Raw genomic sequence first — 14,040 nt, forward strand, 5'->3', positions numbered from 1 at the left:
TTCCTTCCCGGAATTGCATGTTAAATTATGTGTTTAAGATCGTTTTTATTGCATTTTTACCTCCTGGATTTTGATAATTCTCATGTTGGAGAAATTAATTTACCAATCCTCATTTTTAGTATTGGGCAACTATTTAATACGACTAGGAGTGGAAAACCCAGAAATCAGATTTAAGAGGCAGAGTGAAAGGTATAACTGACTTTTGCAGCATATTGGTCTGAGGACGAAAAATTATTTACCTCCCCCTCCTTAAGAATTTTTGCTGAGGCTGGTAGACTGAAAAGGAAAAAAGAGGCATTTTTTTTTAACTCTGGGGCAACTGGATTCAGACCAGATTCTAGGTGAACATTAGCTGCTGTTAGCTTTGCCATGTCAGGGCCAAGAAACAGCTTTCCCTGGCTGGAGCATTCCCAAGCTATCATGGCCATCAGACAGGTGGGGAATAAATATTGTAGAACGGTGGGACATTTGAAGAGCAAGCTCCTGATCCCCAGGACTCCATTTGGACAAGCTTCAATTGGAGCAAACAGGTGTTCCTGGGAGGAACTGTCCTCAGGTGGCTGGGGGTGTGCCATTCTTTCACACACATAAAAAGTTCCCTTTCCCTCTGCACGCAGGAAAATTAGAATTAACTACAGCTTTTTCTTTTGAAATGGAAAAAGAGAAATAAAAATATGGTACCAGGTTTTGGCTCCAACTGGATTTCCATGGAGCATGTAATCTATGATGAATGATGAGAATTCTGGAAGCAAAGCATCCTTGCAGTTTTTAACATTGGAGATGCCATAAAAACTGAATGAATGCAAATAATCTTTTTACCCATGGCTGTACCTATATAAGATGGAGTAGTCTTTCCTTCTGTTATTCATTTGTTCATTCACCATATATTTCATGAGCACTTGCAATTTTCTAAACACTAGGCTAAGTGCTAGGCATAGAGTATAAGAGAGAAAAAGGCCCTGCCCTCCAGGGACTTAGCCTAAATTGTAGTAATAGTAATTGGTTGGAACATGAAAATGAACCTAAATAGTCTTTGGGAAACTGTGCATTGAAAGTACTTGCTGGCATCAGAAAGATTTTTTTTTTTTTCTGTAATGCCACCACATTGAGGATATGACTAACATTTTATTTGGGAGTCATTCTTTTCAAATCAACTTTTGCTATAAAACATAAAATAGAAATATTAAAGAAAAACTTTAAAAGAAAAAAGTTGTTTTTAATCCCTCTTCCTAGAAACAAGCTACTCTGTAGATACAAGTATTTCCCTCTAGTCTTTCCGTCATGATCCATGTATATTGCTCTTCTCACTTAATATTGTATCTTAAATGTATTTCTCAATTTCCACATCTTCATGATTATATTTTTCCTAGTTAAAAATTTAATGAAAGTTTTAACAAACCTCTTATTTTGTAAAGAAAAAGAAGAAAGAAAGAAGAGAAACAAGTATCAAGAAACAGGAAGAGGGCTTCCCTGGTGGCGCAGTGGTTGAGAGTCCGCCTGCCGATGCAGGGGACACGGGTTCGTGCCCCGGTCCGGGAAGGATCCCACATGCCGCGGAGCGGCTGGGCCCATGAGCCATGGCCACTGAGCCTGCGCGTCCGGAGCCTGTGCTCCACAATGGGAGAGGCCACAACAGTGAGAGGCCCGCGTACCGCAAAAAAAAAGAAACAGGAAGAAAGTAATCCATAATCACACTGACGAAAGGTAGCACCAAAATCACACTGGTGAAAGGTAGCATATTTCATTCCAGTATTTTTCTCTGTAAATATTAATTCCACTGCTGGTTCTATGAAATCTCTTCTTTATCTCACCCATCACTTCATCTTTTACCCTTTTATCTTTTTTAAATATCACAGGTTTCACTTTACAGTTTTCTGCCCTTCACTTGATAAAGGCTATTCTCTCTTACTGTTTTTATTGAAAATGCCAAACAAACTTCAAAAACATGTATAGGTTTCTTTATCACATAATTTTCAGAATTGCGTTCTTCCTCTGAAGCTTTAGGATGTCATTTCCTTTTCTTTGTTCTATAGGATCTTTTTTGCCACTGTCTTCATATTGTTTTGCATTTTTATTTGGTTTGGTTAGTTTTTAAAACCTCTTCTTGGATCTGCAAATGGATGGCAACCTTATATGATCAACTCTGTCGAGAGGTAGCCCTCTGTCTCCAGACTGTCTTCATGGGAAGGAAATGGGGCTTCTTCCTTCCCCCACTCCTTGACTCTGGCACGAAAAATGTCCAACCCTTGTGTGTACAGCTGTCATCTCCTTCACGTGTTTACCTTCCACCACTGCATGCAAACACACTTTACTTATGAAGGCCACACTTCCCGGGATTCACCATACCTTCCTTGCCTGTCACTACCCAGTATTGATTTATTGTTTTCCTGGGAACTGTCATTTCTTACTGGCTATAGAAAAGAAATAAGATGAGGAGTGTGGAAAAGGAGGAATGACTACAGCAGTCCACATGCCTCCTAAGTGGCAGCATCCACTCATAAGAGAGACAGATACCTGGTTTCTAGTTGTAACAGAACTCACATCTTCTACCTAGTAGCAGACTCTGTGAGAGGTGGGCTACTGCTTTACATTTCTCAGCCCAATTCATTTTTTGTAGCCGTAGAAAATCCTTCCAGGTTCTGGCAATTTGGTGTCGTAAACTATCGTCATCTTTTATTTTTTCATTCCAATTTAATGGTCACTTTGATAGATGCAGCATCAGGGACCATCAAGCAGGCGCCATTTTAAACCGGAAAGTGTGGGTGATCTTTAAAATTGCCCTACATAAGGGGACCATATAAACCATTTCTCTAGCTCAACCCTTGAGCCTGTTATGCCTGGGTGGTCTTGTTTTAACTGTTACTGTTTAATTATTGATTACTTACTGACACCAAGCATGGAAGCCTTAGGGAAAATGAAATCCCATGTGCCAGTTTCTTTAGATGAATCTTCTTTGAGGTTTAAGTGTCCCTCTAAGTAACATAGTGAGGCTGGATTTAGGGGGTCATTCCAAATACTGCCTGGCAGGGTCAGCCATGGCATCTGTATTCATTGATGGAGTCTACTGATACATCTGGAAAACGAGGCGTGTGTGCCTGTGCTTCATATCATGACAGCCTCATACAAGCCCATCTCCTGTAGGCCAGGCATCCTTACATTTCCATACTCCCCATTTCCCTTCTCTGTCCCTCCTGGGAGAAAGTCTACTCTCCAACAATAACAATGACTTACCAACAGGAACCAACTTCCCCTATTAATGCTCCTATCCTGGAAGCATTTATTAGGAAAATGGTAATTCACTCCACAAATACGTGCAAGGAACTTTGCTGGGTATATAAGGATGGAGGATGACTTCTTGCCAATGACTCTTCTTGCAGAAGAAGCACCACCTCAAATGGATGGTGATCAGAAACCTCATGCACAGTTTGGAGTGGAGACTGTTGCCAGCTTGGAGGAATCAGGATGAGTTTCATGGATGACACAGCATTTGTAGTGGCCCTTGAAAGAGGGGTGAGATTTACCCAGGCAAAGTTAAGAGATTCCAGACCAAGAAAGCAGCACAAACAAGAGGGAAGTAGCATCTTTCAAGGCAGGCATAGCAGATAATTCAGATCAGCTCTTTGTCGTCAACTCTGCGATTTTTGCCTTTCGTTTTCTGAGGCTCCCATTCTAACAGTAGATTGGGTCAGCTCACAGCACACTTGCAGTTATGCACAACTGTCATCTCCCTCCCAGCTTTACCCCCCACTGGAGAGACAAAAGCTTGACTGAGTGATAGAGGCCTGAAAATCTAGGGTGTACTTTTTCTTGTCATTATTATTCTTTTATTGAGCACCTACTATGTGTACTCTGGGCAGAATGAACCTTATTAAAGGACCAAGTTCTTTCATTGTTTTCAGGTAGCCCGTTGCTGTGTTTCTTTTTGCAAGTTCTTATTTCCTCTTGAACATCACCGGTTTCACGGTGTTTTTCTAAGGATCCTGAAAGGTGTTACAAGTACAAGTGGCTATGTGTGTAGGCAGAATAGACCTCCACCAAAAGGTGGGATTTTTCTTTCGGGGCACCATGCCATCAAAAGTATCATTCTGAGCCGTTGCCCAGAATGTTTCCTTTAGAGTTTGTCCTCTTAATCATTAGACTTTGCTGTCTCTTCAGATGCTGTGCGGACTCTCTATAACCTGTTGTCTCAGCTCTGCTGCATGTGACATAATCTGAGAATAGGTTGGTATGGGGGAGGAGGGGAGCTAGATCCTGGAGGATTTTAGGAGGCCACCAATCAGAGAGCCTGGGTGGCCTAGAATCAAACTCCACAACATTGACTGAAACTGACCTGGGCCTAGCCTACTACTACCTCCTTGTTGTTTTTTTTTTTTCCCAACATTTTGCTTTCATAGGACCTGAAATTTTTAACCCAGTTTTGCTTTGGGGAAAAAAAATGTATTAACCATGTGCCTTGTCAGGATAACACTTTCTAAAAGTTTCTTGAATGAAAGTTCCCTCTCAGCACTGGGGTTCTTTCTAGGTACACACCTGCCTTGTTAATCAAGTTCTCTGGCTTTATTTCCATTTGCAAATACAAATGCTTAGTGGACAGCTTTGGAAGGAGTGGCTGTCCTCAGCAGCATGACTAAAGCATTGATGAAATAATTTCAGGTACCTGGCAGGGTACTGCCAAATCCCATGGGCTTTCAGATCTGTAAGGAGAAGGAAGTGGGGGGAGCCAACACAGATGGTAACTGGTGGGTGGGTGACAGGTAAGCACAACGTCCTGCCTGGTGATCCAGTCTGTGTGATTTCTGATTCATATTTATTACACAAATAGTGTTTGTTGACAGAGCAAAAGGGAACATTTTTTAAAAGAAAAGAAATTACTCATAACACACCTACAGTGATCTTTTCCTCATTTTTTAAATGTTGAATTTTTATTTATGTGCCTTTAGTACAATTTCAAGTTCTGCCTTTTCCTTTTTAACTTAACATGATAGCTTGCATTACTGTACGTGGTGGATTTGATATTGTATTTAGTCTTTTCTTTTTTAATCAAGTTATTATGGCGTTGATAGAGGTTCAGGAAAGCCAAGCAGCATGTGGTTGGCATTCATTAGTTTTCTAGAAAATTGAAGGACTGACTCTCATGTGTCTCAGGCTTCCACCGCCTAATGGTTAAGAGCACTGAGTTTTGATATTTGGGTGCTGAGACGTATGTGTACCGTTGTATGCTATCCACACAGATCCCTTGCATGTATTAATTTTAAGGTGTTTCATGATAATATTGATGACAAAGTGTATGTATAAACAAAGCAGGCAGGTCACCCTGTGGAGGAGATCCATGTGGTGGGTTCCAGAAATAGCCGCATTTCCCCCCCAAGTATTCCCTAATAGACTGAAAGGCAATAATTGAACTTGGATTAAGGCTTCACGCATTGTCTTTGTCAAATGGCAGTACTTGATCATTTAATCAGCATCAGTCATGGCACCTGCTTGGTGATGTGTTAACCGGGTGAAGTTTTTCCCCGCCTTGCACAGAGCTCTGAGGGATGGCCTAGAATACAGGAGGCTGAGAGGACGGCTGACCACAAGGATGGTGTTGGAGCCGCTTCAGAAGAATGAGGCGTGATCTGGGTGCCGTGGCAGGAGGCACTGAACAGCCAGGGGGCAGCATGGGAGCATTTTGTACCTGAGGAAGGAGGAGAGTGATGGAAGAAGGGGGATGAACACAAACTTCCCCATTTTTCCCGAGCCCAGGATGATGGATGACTTGTCATCTTTTGTATTTCCTCTGGGGCAGCTAAAATGGAACCTCTCTACTGAGACCAGAGGTTGAAACTGGAACTCTGGGGGCCATAAGCGGCTTGCAGTACTTTTTTTTTTTCCAGTCTGCACAGTTTTAGTTTGTTTTTAAAATTGAGATATTATTTACATATAATAAAATTCACACATTTTAAATGTAGATTTGTTGAATTTTGGTCATGGGATGCAATGACATAACCACCACAACACATCAGGACAGAGACCAGTTCTCTGTCTAAAAAGTTTCCTGCAGTCCCTTTGCACTCGTTCCCCTCCTCCATCCCTGTCCCAGACACACAGTGATCTTCTTTCTGCTATTAGTTTTGCCTTTTCTAGAATTTCATGTAAATGGAATTATACAGCACATGGTCTTTTGTGTAGGACTTCTTTCACTGAACATAGAGATTTTGAAATTCGTCCATCTTGTTGTGTGTATTAGTATTTCATTCCTTTTAATTGCTGAGTCATATTTCATAGTAAGATACGCTACAATTTATCATTCACCAGTTTTATGAACATGTAGGTTGCTTCCAGTTTAGAGCTATTACAGGTAATGGTGCTATGAACATTTGTGCACACATCTTTTCGTAGGTTTTCATTTCTCTTGAGTAAATATCTAGGGGTAAGATTGCTGGCTCATATGGTTTGTATATGTTTAGTTTTATAAGGACCTGCCAAACTGGTTCCAAAGTGGCTAAACCATTTTGCATTCCCCTAGCAATATATGAGAGTTCCAGTTGCTCTGCAGAGTTACTCTTAAAACATTCAAAGTAGCTGCCAGCAGTTAAAACTCAAAACCTCTCAGAGGGGCACATGGTCTCCAGCTCACTCCAGTTACTGTTTGACTCATTTTGATCATTTACATTGTCCACCTCTCACCTGTAGTTCGTGACCCCTGCCTTAGAAATTCTGAGCAGCATCCTGTCCCATGGTATGTAGCAGGGGTTCATGGCCAAGAGCAGATTTATAGAGAAAGGCAAAACTGGGTTGGAATCTCAGTCTTGCTATCTATAGGCTGTCACTTTGGACAGGTTGATTAACTTCTCTCAGCATGAGTTTCTTCACCTGTAAAATGTTGCAGATACCTTATTCAGTGGTTTATGGTAAAAATGAAATAATACAGAGCATGTCAAGCACCTAGCACAGGGCCAGGCCCAGAGAAAATGTACAGCAGATGGTACTTGTTAGTATCATGGTCTAGTCTAGTGATTCTCAATTATGTGTGTATATCAGAGGCACCTGTGCAAAATTTTAAAAACCATAGATACCTGGGTCCCTACCACAGCTCTCCTCCAGAATCACAATCTGCTAAGCTGGACCTGAGCTTGTGCATTGGTATAAAGTTCTGCAGATAATTGGGATGAGTAAACCTGGTCGAGAATCATTGGTTGCCTGGGGAGATAGTAACAAGAAGCACTACATTCTAAACTCAGTTCTGCCACCAAGTAGCTGTGTGATCTTGGGCAAATCACTTAACCTCTCTGTGAGAGCTAGTTTAGCTAAGATCTGCCCAGCAAATTTGGCCTTTCAGAATTACCAGTTTCTTCTGGGTAGATCGTGGCTGCAGTTGGAGACAGATGCCTTGGAAGTGGTGGAGGTCTATACCTGCTTCCCAAGTAATATGTTGAAGGCAAATTTCAGATGGAACTCTACCACACCTAGAAACATGTGCGAGCAGGCACAGAAACAGCCCTCCACCTGTCCTGTGGGCCCACGAAGCTCCTGTCCTCTGTCCTGATAGGAGAGTGCATTGACAGCAACTTGCAGGAAAAGCTCCCTCGAGTTTGATGTGAGAATATTCTAGAAAGAGGAGTTGGCTAACCTTCTAGTCAAAGTCAGGTGACAGACTCCTCCTTTAAGTAGATAGACACAGGACTGAGTCAGAATCCTGAGTCGAGGGCTCCAATCCAGGGGAAATAGGCAGTTGGGGTCACTAGATGCAGATACCCTTCCCACGCAGGCTGGGAGTGCTGATGGCAATGTTTCTAGCCTGTCCGCATAGCTTCAGTACCATTTCTGATGTCCTCATTAATGATTCTTGTTATGCTAATTAAGAGTAACTAATTAATAAGATAAAGATAGCCACCACACTTTAGTAGCTGCTTCTGGAATATGGCATTTCATTCGTCTTTTAGATGTGAACTAAACAGTTATTCCCGTTAGGCCACTTCAGTCATAAAATCACTGCCCTATGGTATGGATTAAAACCAATGCACACATACATGTCACACTATATATATGGAAGTATTTTAAAGTTAATTACAGATAACATAACGTGATTTCTAGGTCCCATGCAAGCTTAAGATTCAACAGTTCTACAAATGAAGGGTCCTAATAAGTGTACTGCTTTCCAGCACAACTTGTGGTTTTTAAGCCGCCTCTTTCTGGAAACCGCTCTGAATCCCCCAGGCCACATTAGTGCCCTTCCCTCGCCTGTGCCCTCCTAGAACATAAGTTGCCTCACGGCAACTTAGTCCAGGGAACATACAATAAGGATTCCAAACTTTGTAAAATGGCATCCTTTTTGACTTACCCCCATGGAACTGCGTTATTTCCCAAACTTCAGTGATCAGAGTAGTACGTCACAATTTTTTTTTTTTTTTTTGGTCCTCTCTGCCTAATATCTCCACTGCTATTTTTCTTTAAATTGGCACACTTTTGTTTTAAACTTAAATATATTCTTTAGCTTTATTCCACAGAGTATTATCCGTGAAATCGTCGTTCGAATGTGTTAGTTATGCATTTTTTCACATGTTAAAGTAAATGCATAATTAAATATTTTTAACATAATGTCGAGTGTTAACAAATATTTTAAATTAAAAGTAATCATCTCTGTGTTGCCTAGAATCAGTTCCCGCCCCTCCAGCGGTCTGCACACAGTACTGTGGGAACCCTCGCCGTGCTGTACTTGTGGGGTTCCGGCCCATCTCCCCACTAGACCATGAGTCCCTGGAGGGGAGGACTGGCTTTCATCTTTGTAGCACCATGTCAGTAAGCCTGGTGCCTGGTGCACAATATGCATTCAATAAATGTTTGATGAATGAATGTCTTCTCTTGCTATCACAAGTGAAATACCATTAGCAAATAGAAATATTTGCAATTTTCTCTCACTTTGATTTCCAACCTCTGAGAACTTAAGCACTCAGACATGGTTTCAAAACATAATGAAGCACCAAAACATGTAGAAGTGAAGCGATGCCAGTTTTTCTACCTCCTTTTTTTTCGGTACGCGGGCCTCTCACTGTCGTGGCCTCTCCCATTGCGGAGCACAGGCTCCGGACGCACAGGCCCCAGCGGCCATGGCTCACGGGCCCAGCCGCTCTGCGGCAGTGTGGGATCCTCCCGGACCGGGGCACGAACCCATGTCCCCTGCATCGGCAGGCGGACTCTCAACCACCGCGCCACCAGGGAAGCCCCTCCTAAAAGTTTTTTAAATGACTATTTTCATTTCATTACCCTAATATTAAAGGTGGAACGGGGTAGGGATGGGGGTGTAAAATGGTTTTAAATTTACCTGGCACAAGGCTCAAGGAAAATATAAAGAACTTTAAGAGGGAGTTTCCAAGTAGAAAATGGTGATTGCAAAAAGCAGTGATCAAATCATCATCTCAGTTTCCCAGAGGAAGGACAAAAAGTGAATTCAAAGACCATGTTACTCTTTCCTAAGTAACACCCTTGGAGACATAGGAGGTCCTTGTGACCTGCAGGCTCTGTACTTGTGCAGGGTCCCCCTGGGATCATGTGTGCTCTTCAGTCTCTGCCCCGCTGAGGAACTAGGCATCCCTGATTCCAAAGTTAAAGTGCTTTACCCATTTTAGTGTGGGCTATCCCCTCCCAGCCCAACTCCCATCCTACCAGTTCTGTGCCGTACCTGTCCGCTTTATTCCGTCACACCCGAAAGCCTTTATGCTCCTTGTCGGCAGGGACTAAAACTTTCTGCTTTAGACCCCCTGTGCCTCACTGGTTCCTTGGACAGAATGGACACTCAGGAAGTATTTGAATGAATAAATGAATGAATTAGTGAATGAACGAACAAGAGAACAAACAAACGAGCAAACAAAAGAACAGGTGAGCCACGACATTTTGGGTTATAATAAACCTTGCCGACTTAACCCCCTGCATTTTAGTAAAGATCTGGAAGGAAACACATTTTAGAGGAAAACTTTCTAATGTCTGGAAGCATGCCTGTAGATGTCAGGATTAGTCTCATTATTTTGAGCAAGCTTTTACTTTTAACCTCCTTTAAACAAAATTTGATGATTCAATCTTTAAAAAATAATCAATCTTAATCTCTGAAAGCAAATGTTCCAAAGTAGATCAGTTGACTAAAACTTATAAATTAATGTTCCACTGATTTCAGTTACATAGGAAATGTAACACATGAAATGTTTTTGAGGTCTGTCTCTCCATTGGTCTCCAGAAATGAAAAGTTGGGACTTAGAGAAATATTTATCTTAGCGTAGTACCTACCTTGAACTTTTCTCCATGGTATTTACTGATATAATGTCAGATTGAAGCATTAGCATTTAATTACATAAAGCCTTTTAAAAGTTCAAGATGTCTAATTTGGGGGTTGATTGATTCTGTAAGCATTAGTTATATACATATTGAGTAGAAGAAAAGGGGCATAAGTACTTATATTAAAAACATCTAATTTTCTTAAGCCTTTAAAAAATATACTTTTTAAATGTTTAAGGTGAAAAAGGTAAACTATCTTGTTGGTTTATTTGCATTGGTTTTGCTTATTTCCCACAATTGCTAAGGTTGTTTTGTTCATAAAAAGGGAAGTGGTACTAACCTCAGGAGCAAGTGCCAGGCTCGGTTTGGGACACTGCAAACTTTCTCTAGCTTTACTTTAAATACACATTTGCAAATATGGTGCCAGTTTATTCTGGACAGTTCCTCCCTACACTGTTTAGAATCTTTGGCAGGCTTATTCCAGGAAAGGCACGGAGCTTGAGGCAGAGGGGAAGAACACTGAGGATGCATTGTGTGCCCACTGGGCAAGCGTGTCACCTTACCCACAGCCCTGGAGTGAAATGCCCACGGTTGTGAAGTTGGGAAAACTTACTCCTCTGGGAGCCCTTTCACTACACACATGACCCGTCCACTGAGCTTAACGATGGTCACTCAAATAGAAAGCAGGAGAGGCTAAAATTATGTTTCTGATCATTTTTGCTGCCTTCTGAAAAGTTTGATTAGAAGTACAAAGTGTTATGCAAGATTCGTTAAGTACTATATTACTCTACTTAACATTGTACAACGTGCTCTAGGGAGGAATTTGTACAGAAGGAGCCTCTTCCCTTTACTTGCCTCTAGTGAGTTCTGTTTATTGAGTATTTCATGTCTAGAGAAAAGTGTAAGTTAAGGAAAATGATTATGTGTATTCAAATGAGCACATCTAGGGAAATTCAGATTATCTCAAATTCAGAAGTATTATCTCAAGATCAGTATCTCCATAAGGGCTGTTTATCTTCTTCTATTTTCTATAAAGTGGGGTATGTTTATTGCTTATTTGACTAGAGGCTGGGGGCCTTCAATAACAGTTGCAGCTGGTTCTGAGGACCCAAAAGCACAGCCCTCCGTAGTCTTTTCCTCTAACCCATGAGATTTAGGGATGTTTTATCATTTCTGTAGTACAGATATTTTTCCTGAGCCTGATTTACATGCATTTGGAGACTAACCTCAGTGAAATAGCTTCAGATATCAGGGTGTGTTCAGTATTGACAGAAAATAAGTGGTTTGCATTCTCTGTTTTACACTATTGAAAATAAAACACCTTAATAATGAAGAAACATGGGATTGTTGAAATGAATTTGCTCATCAGTGTATTTGTTTTGGTCAAAAATAAAACTACTGGGACTACCCCAGTGGTCCAGTGGTTAAGACTCCGAGCTTCCACTACAGGGGGGCTTGGGTTCGATCCCTGGTCAGGGAACTCAGATTCCACATGCCTCACAGCGAGGCCAAAAGATAAAAAATAAAATGAAATAAAAATAAAACTGTTAACCATAAACTAAGAAAGCCTCTGCACAACCTTCCTCCATCAATTCCTTGGTCAGATTCTATTTTCTTAGTTTTCTTAATTTGTGCTTAAGTCTCCAAGAAGGAAAAATAATCATCATCGCTCTGTCCGTGCGCGCTCTGGAATTTGTTTAAGCAGAGAGTCAGGTCACAGCACCACAGACCGTGCTTTTTTCTGCTGAGGAATTGTATTTTCTTGAGTTTGTACTGAACCGCATGAACAAATCATTAAGTGACACAGTGAACGGGAAGAGAGAAGTATTCAAAAATTCTTTGACCTCTGCTACAAGGGTGGCTGACAGAAGACACTAGCTTTAATTGTTTGGTTCTGTCTTGCCAGTTTTTGTTTCAGTAAAACATTCCATGATCTCGAGGCAAAAGGTGATTGGGAAGGCAACATTTTGATTCTAATGGCTATATCTATTTTTCTTTATTCAGAATGATCAAAAATATTTTCATAGGTAAAATCAGATAGCATTTACACACAAATCACTCTACAGTTTAGCAGAAAGAGCCATATTAATTAGTACTGCTTAGGAAATGGAATTTAAACACAAGTCTGCAGATCTTTTGTCTTTTGCTCTTTTTTTTAAAGGAAGAATATTTGATGATGTATCCACTCCCAACGGAGAAATTAGTGGGCTCAAACAGGTTTACTGGTTTAGTTTATCGCTTTGTTTCCTAACAAGAAAATAAAATAGCTACCTGAATTTTTTTTACCTGTATGAGTATATGTATATCTGTTTTAAACTCTCTTTCTTTACCCTGCAGAAAGGTATCTCTAGTACACTCTGATTTTTGTCTACTTTCATTCTTTTTAAAATAACATCCAGGGTTGTGTATTCCCATTTTAACATAAGAGGACTCATTTGCTTTGGAAGGGAAGCTTCCAGCAGCATTGAAGATACATAAGCTAATATATTTAGCAAATAATGTCAGAGAAACCTTAAAGCTGGTGTCTATCACATTTTACTGTCAGTAAGAACTGTCAGAATTCCTACTCTCAAGAGCAGTGTTCGAGATATTTAAAAACTGAAAATAAAAAAACAGAATCCTAGCTGTGGCACGGTGCCCTAGATGGGTAGTCACCCCCAGTCAGTGACTATGTGGTTTATCAAACCTTGAGATTAGTCTAATATGCCACTGGATCTACCAAACACTGTATACTGTCTCAGCACACAGAGTGTGCCTTACCCTAATCTGCCTGTTGCCTTCCTGCCTAGGGAACCTCACCCTGGTTTTTGCTTACACTAGCAGAACACCACTATGTTTATTGAAAACTACAGATGTAAATTCTTCGTGATGAAACCAAGATGGGAAAAAAGAATTCTAACTTCAATTTTTTTTTAAGTTTAATAATTTATTGTGTTCCGTTAAGACAACACAGAACTATTGCTTAGCAACACTGGATTAGGCAGAAAATAATTTAAGCTCCCAAATGAGAAACATTTGTAATCGAATATGCTCTACCACTTGCTTTGCCACATGGCTCAACACCCTTTTGCTCACACATGGTTAAACACATGTTTGAACTGATGTTTTAACACCCGTCTCACACATCTTTACGCCCTTTGTTCACATATGCTTAAACACATGCTTTGACACTCTCTGAGCTCTCACTGTTGAACACAGGCAGAGTATTGTCTTAGGTCTCATGTTCTAAAGTTTCATTGGTTCGTAGCCTTCAGCCAAAGACTGGTGCCCGGTAAAGTCACAGCTCTTTCTACAAGATGACGTCTACTATTGTGTGCCTCCAGTCTGTCTAGAGAAGAGAATTCCTCATGGAGGTAACCACTGCCATGCTCCTTCATGTCTACCACACCCCCGAGTGGTGGCGTTTTCGAATATTTCAGCCCAAGCGTGTGACGTGTCACAAAGTATTGTTTTTTGCCCTGGCCAGGCTACTTGTATTTTCCCAAACTACCCTACACTCTGAAGTCTTCCTCATGGCCAGATGTAGAATTTACCTGAGTGTTTTTCTCTTACATCTTACTTGGCAGTTTCAGCGGAGCTGAAAATATACGTACAGGAATGGGGTATTTGTGTTGCAGAAATCTGAATATAAATAGAGAAACTGTGGCCTCGCCTTGCTTACATGCGTCTGATTGCTTGGATCCTCTCTCTTCTTTTTGTTTGTGGCGTCTGCCATCCTCTTAGGCGAGGTGACTGCCTCCTCGTCACTCTGACCCCCTAGACCTGCCATTGGTGGATTCATAAAAGGTTGTC

The 14,040-nt window shown here is 41.1% G+C and overlaps 1 protein-coding gene across 17 annotated transcripts in view; it reads left to right on the forward strand.

Annotated features, from left to right (window-relative positions):
• VTI1A (vesicle transport through interaction with t-SNAREs 1A) overlaps positions 1 to 14,040 on the forward strand; it is a 367,980-nt gene that overhangs the window by 219,584 nt on the left and 134,356 nt on the right. Inside the window, exon 9 of one of the 17 annotated variants that reach the window (XM_027112592.1) lies at positions 8,636 to 9,026. The exons of the other annotated variants lie outside the window; for them this stretch is intronic. Coding sequence (XP_026968393.1) covers positions 8,636 to 8,735 — 100 coding nt within the window. The 3' untranslated portion in view covers positions 8,736 to 9,026. Of the gene's footprint in view, positions 1 to 8,635; positions 9,027 to 14,040 lie in introns of those variants that run through there. 17 annotated transcript variants of the gene reach the window in all.

This window comes from Aethalodelphis obliquidens, unplaced genomic scaffold, assembly GCF_003676395.1.
Source record: "Aethalodelphis obliquidens isolate GAN/ISIS:26980383/991018 unplaced genomic scaffold, ASM367639v1 scaffold11, whole genome shotgun sequence".
In the NCBI taxonomy this organism is placed as follows: Eukaryota; Metazoa; Chordata; class Mammalia; order Artiodactyla; family Delphinidae; genus Aethalodelphis; species Aethalodelphis obliquidens.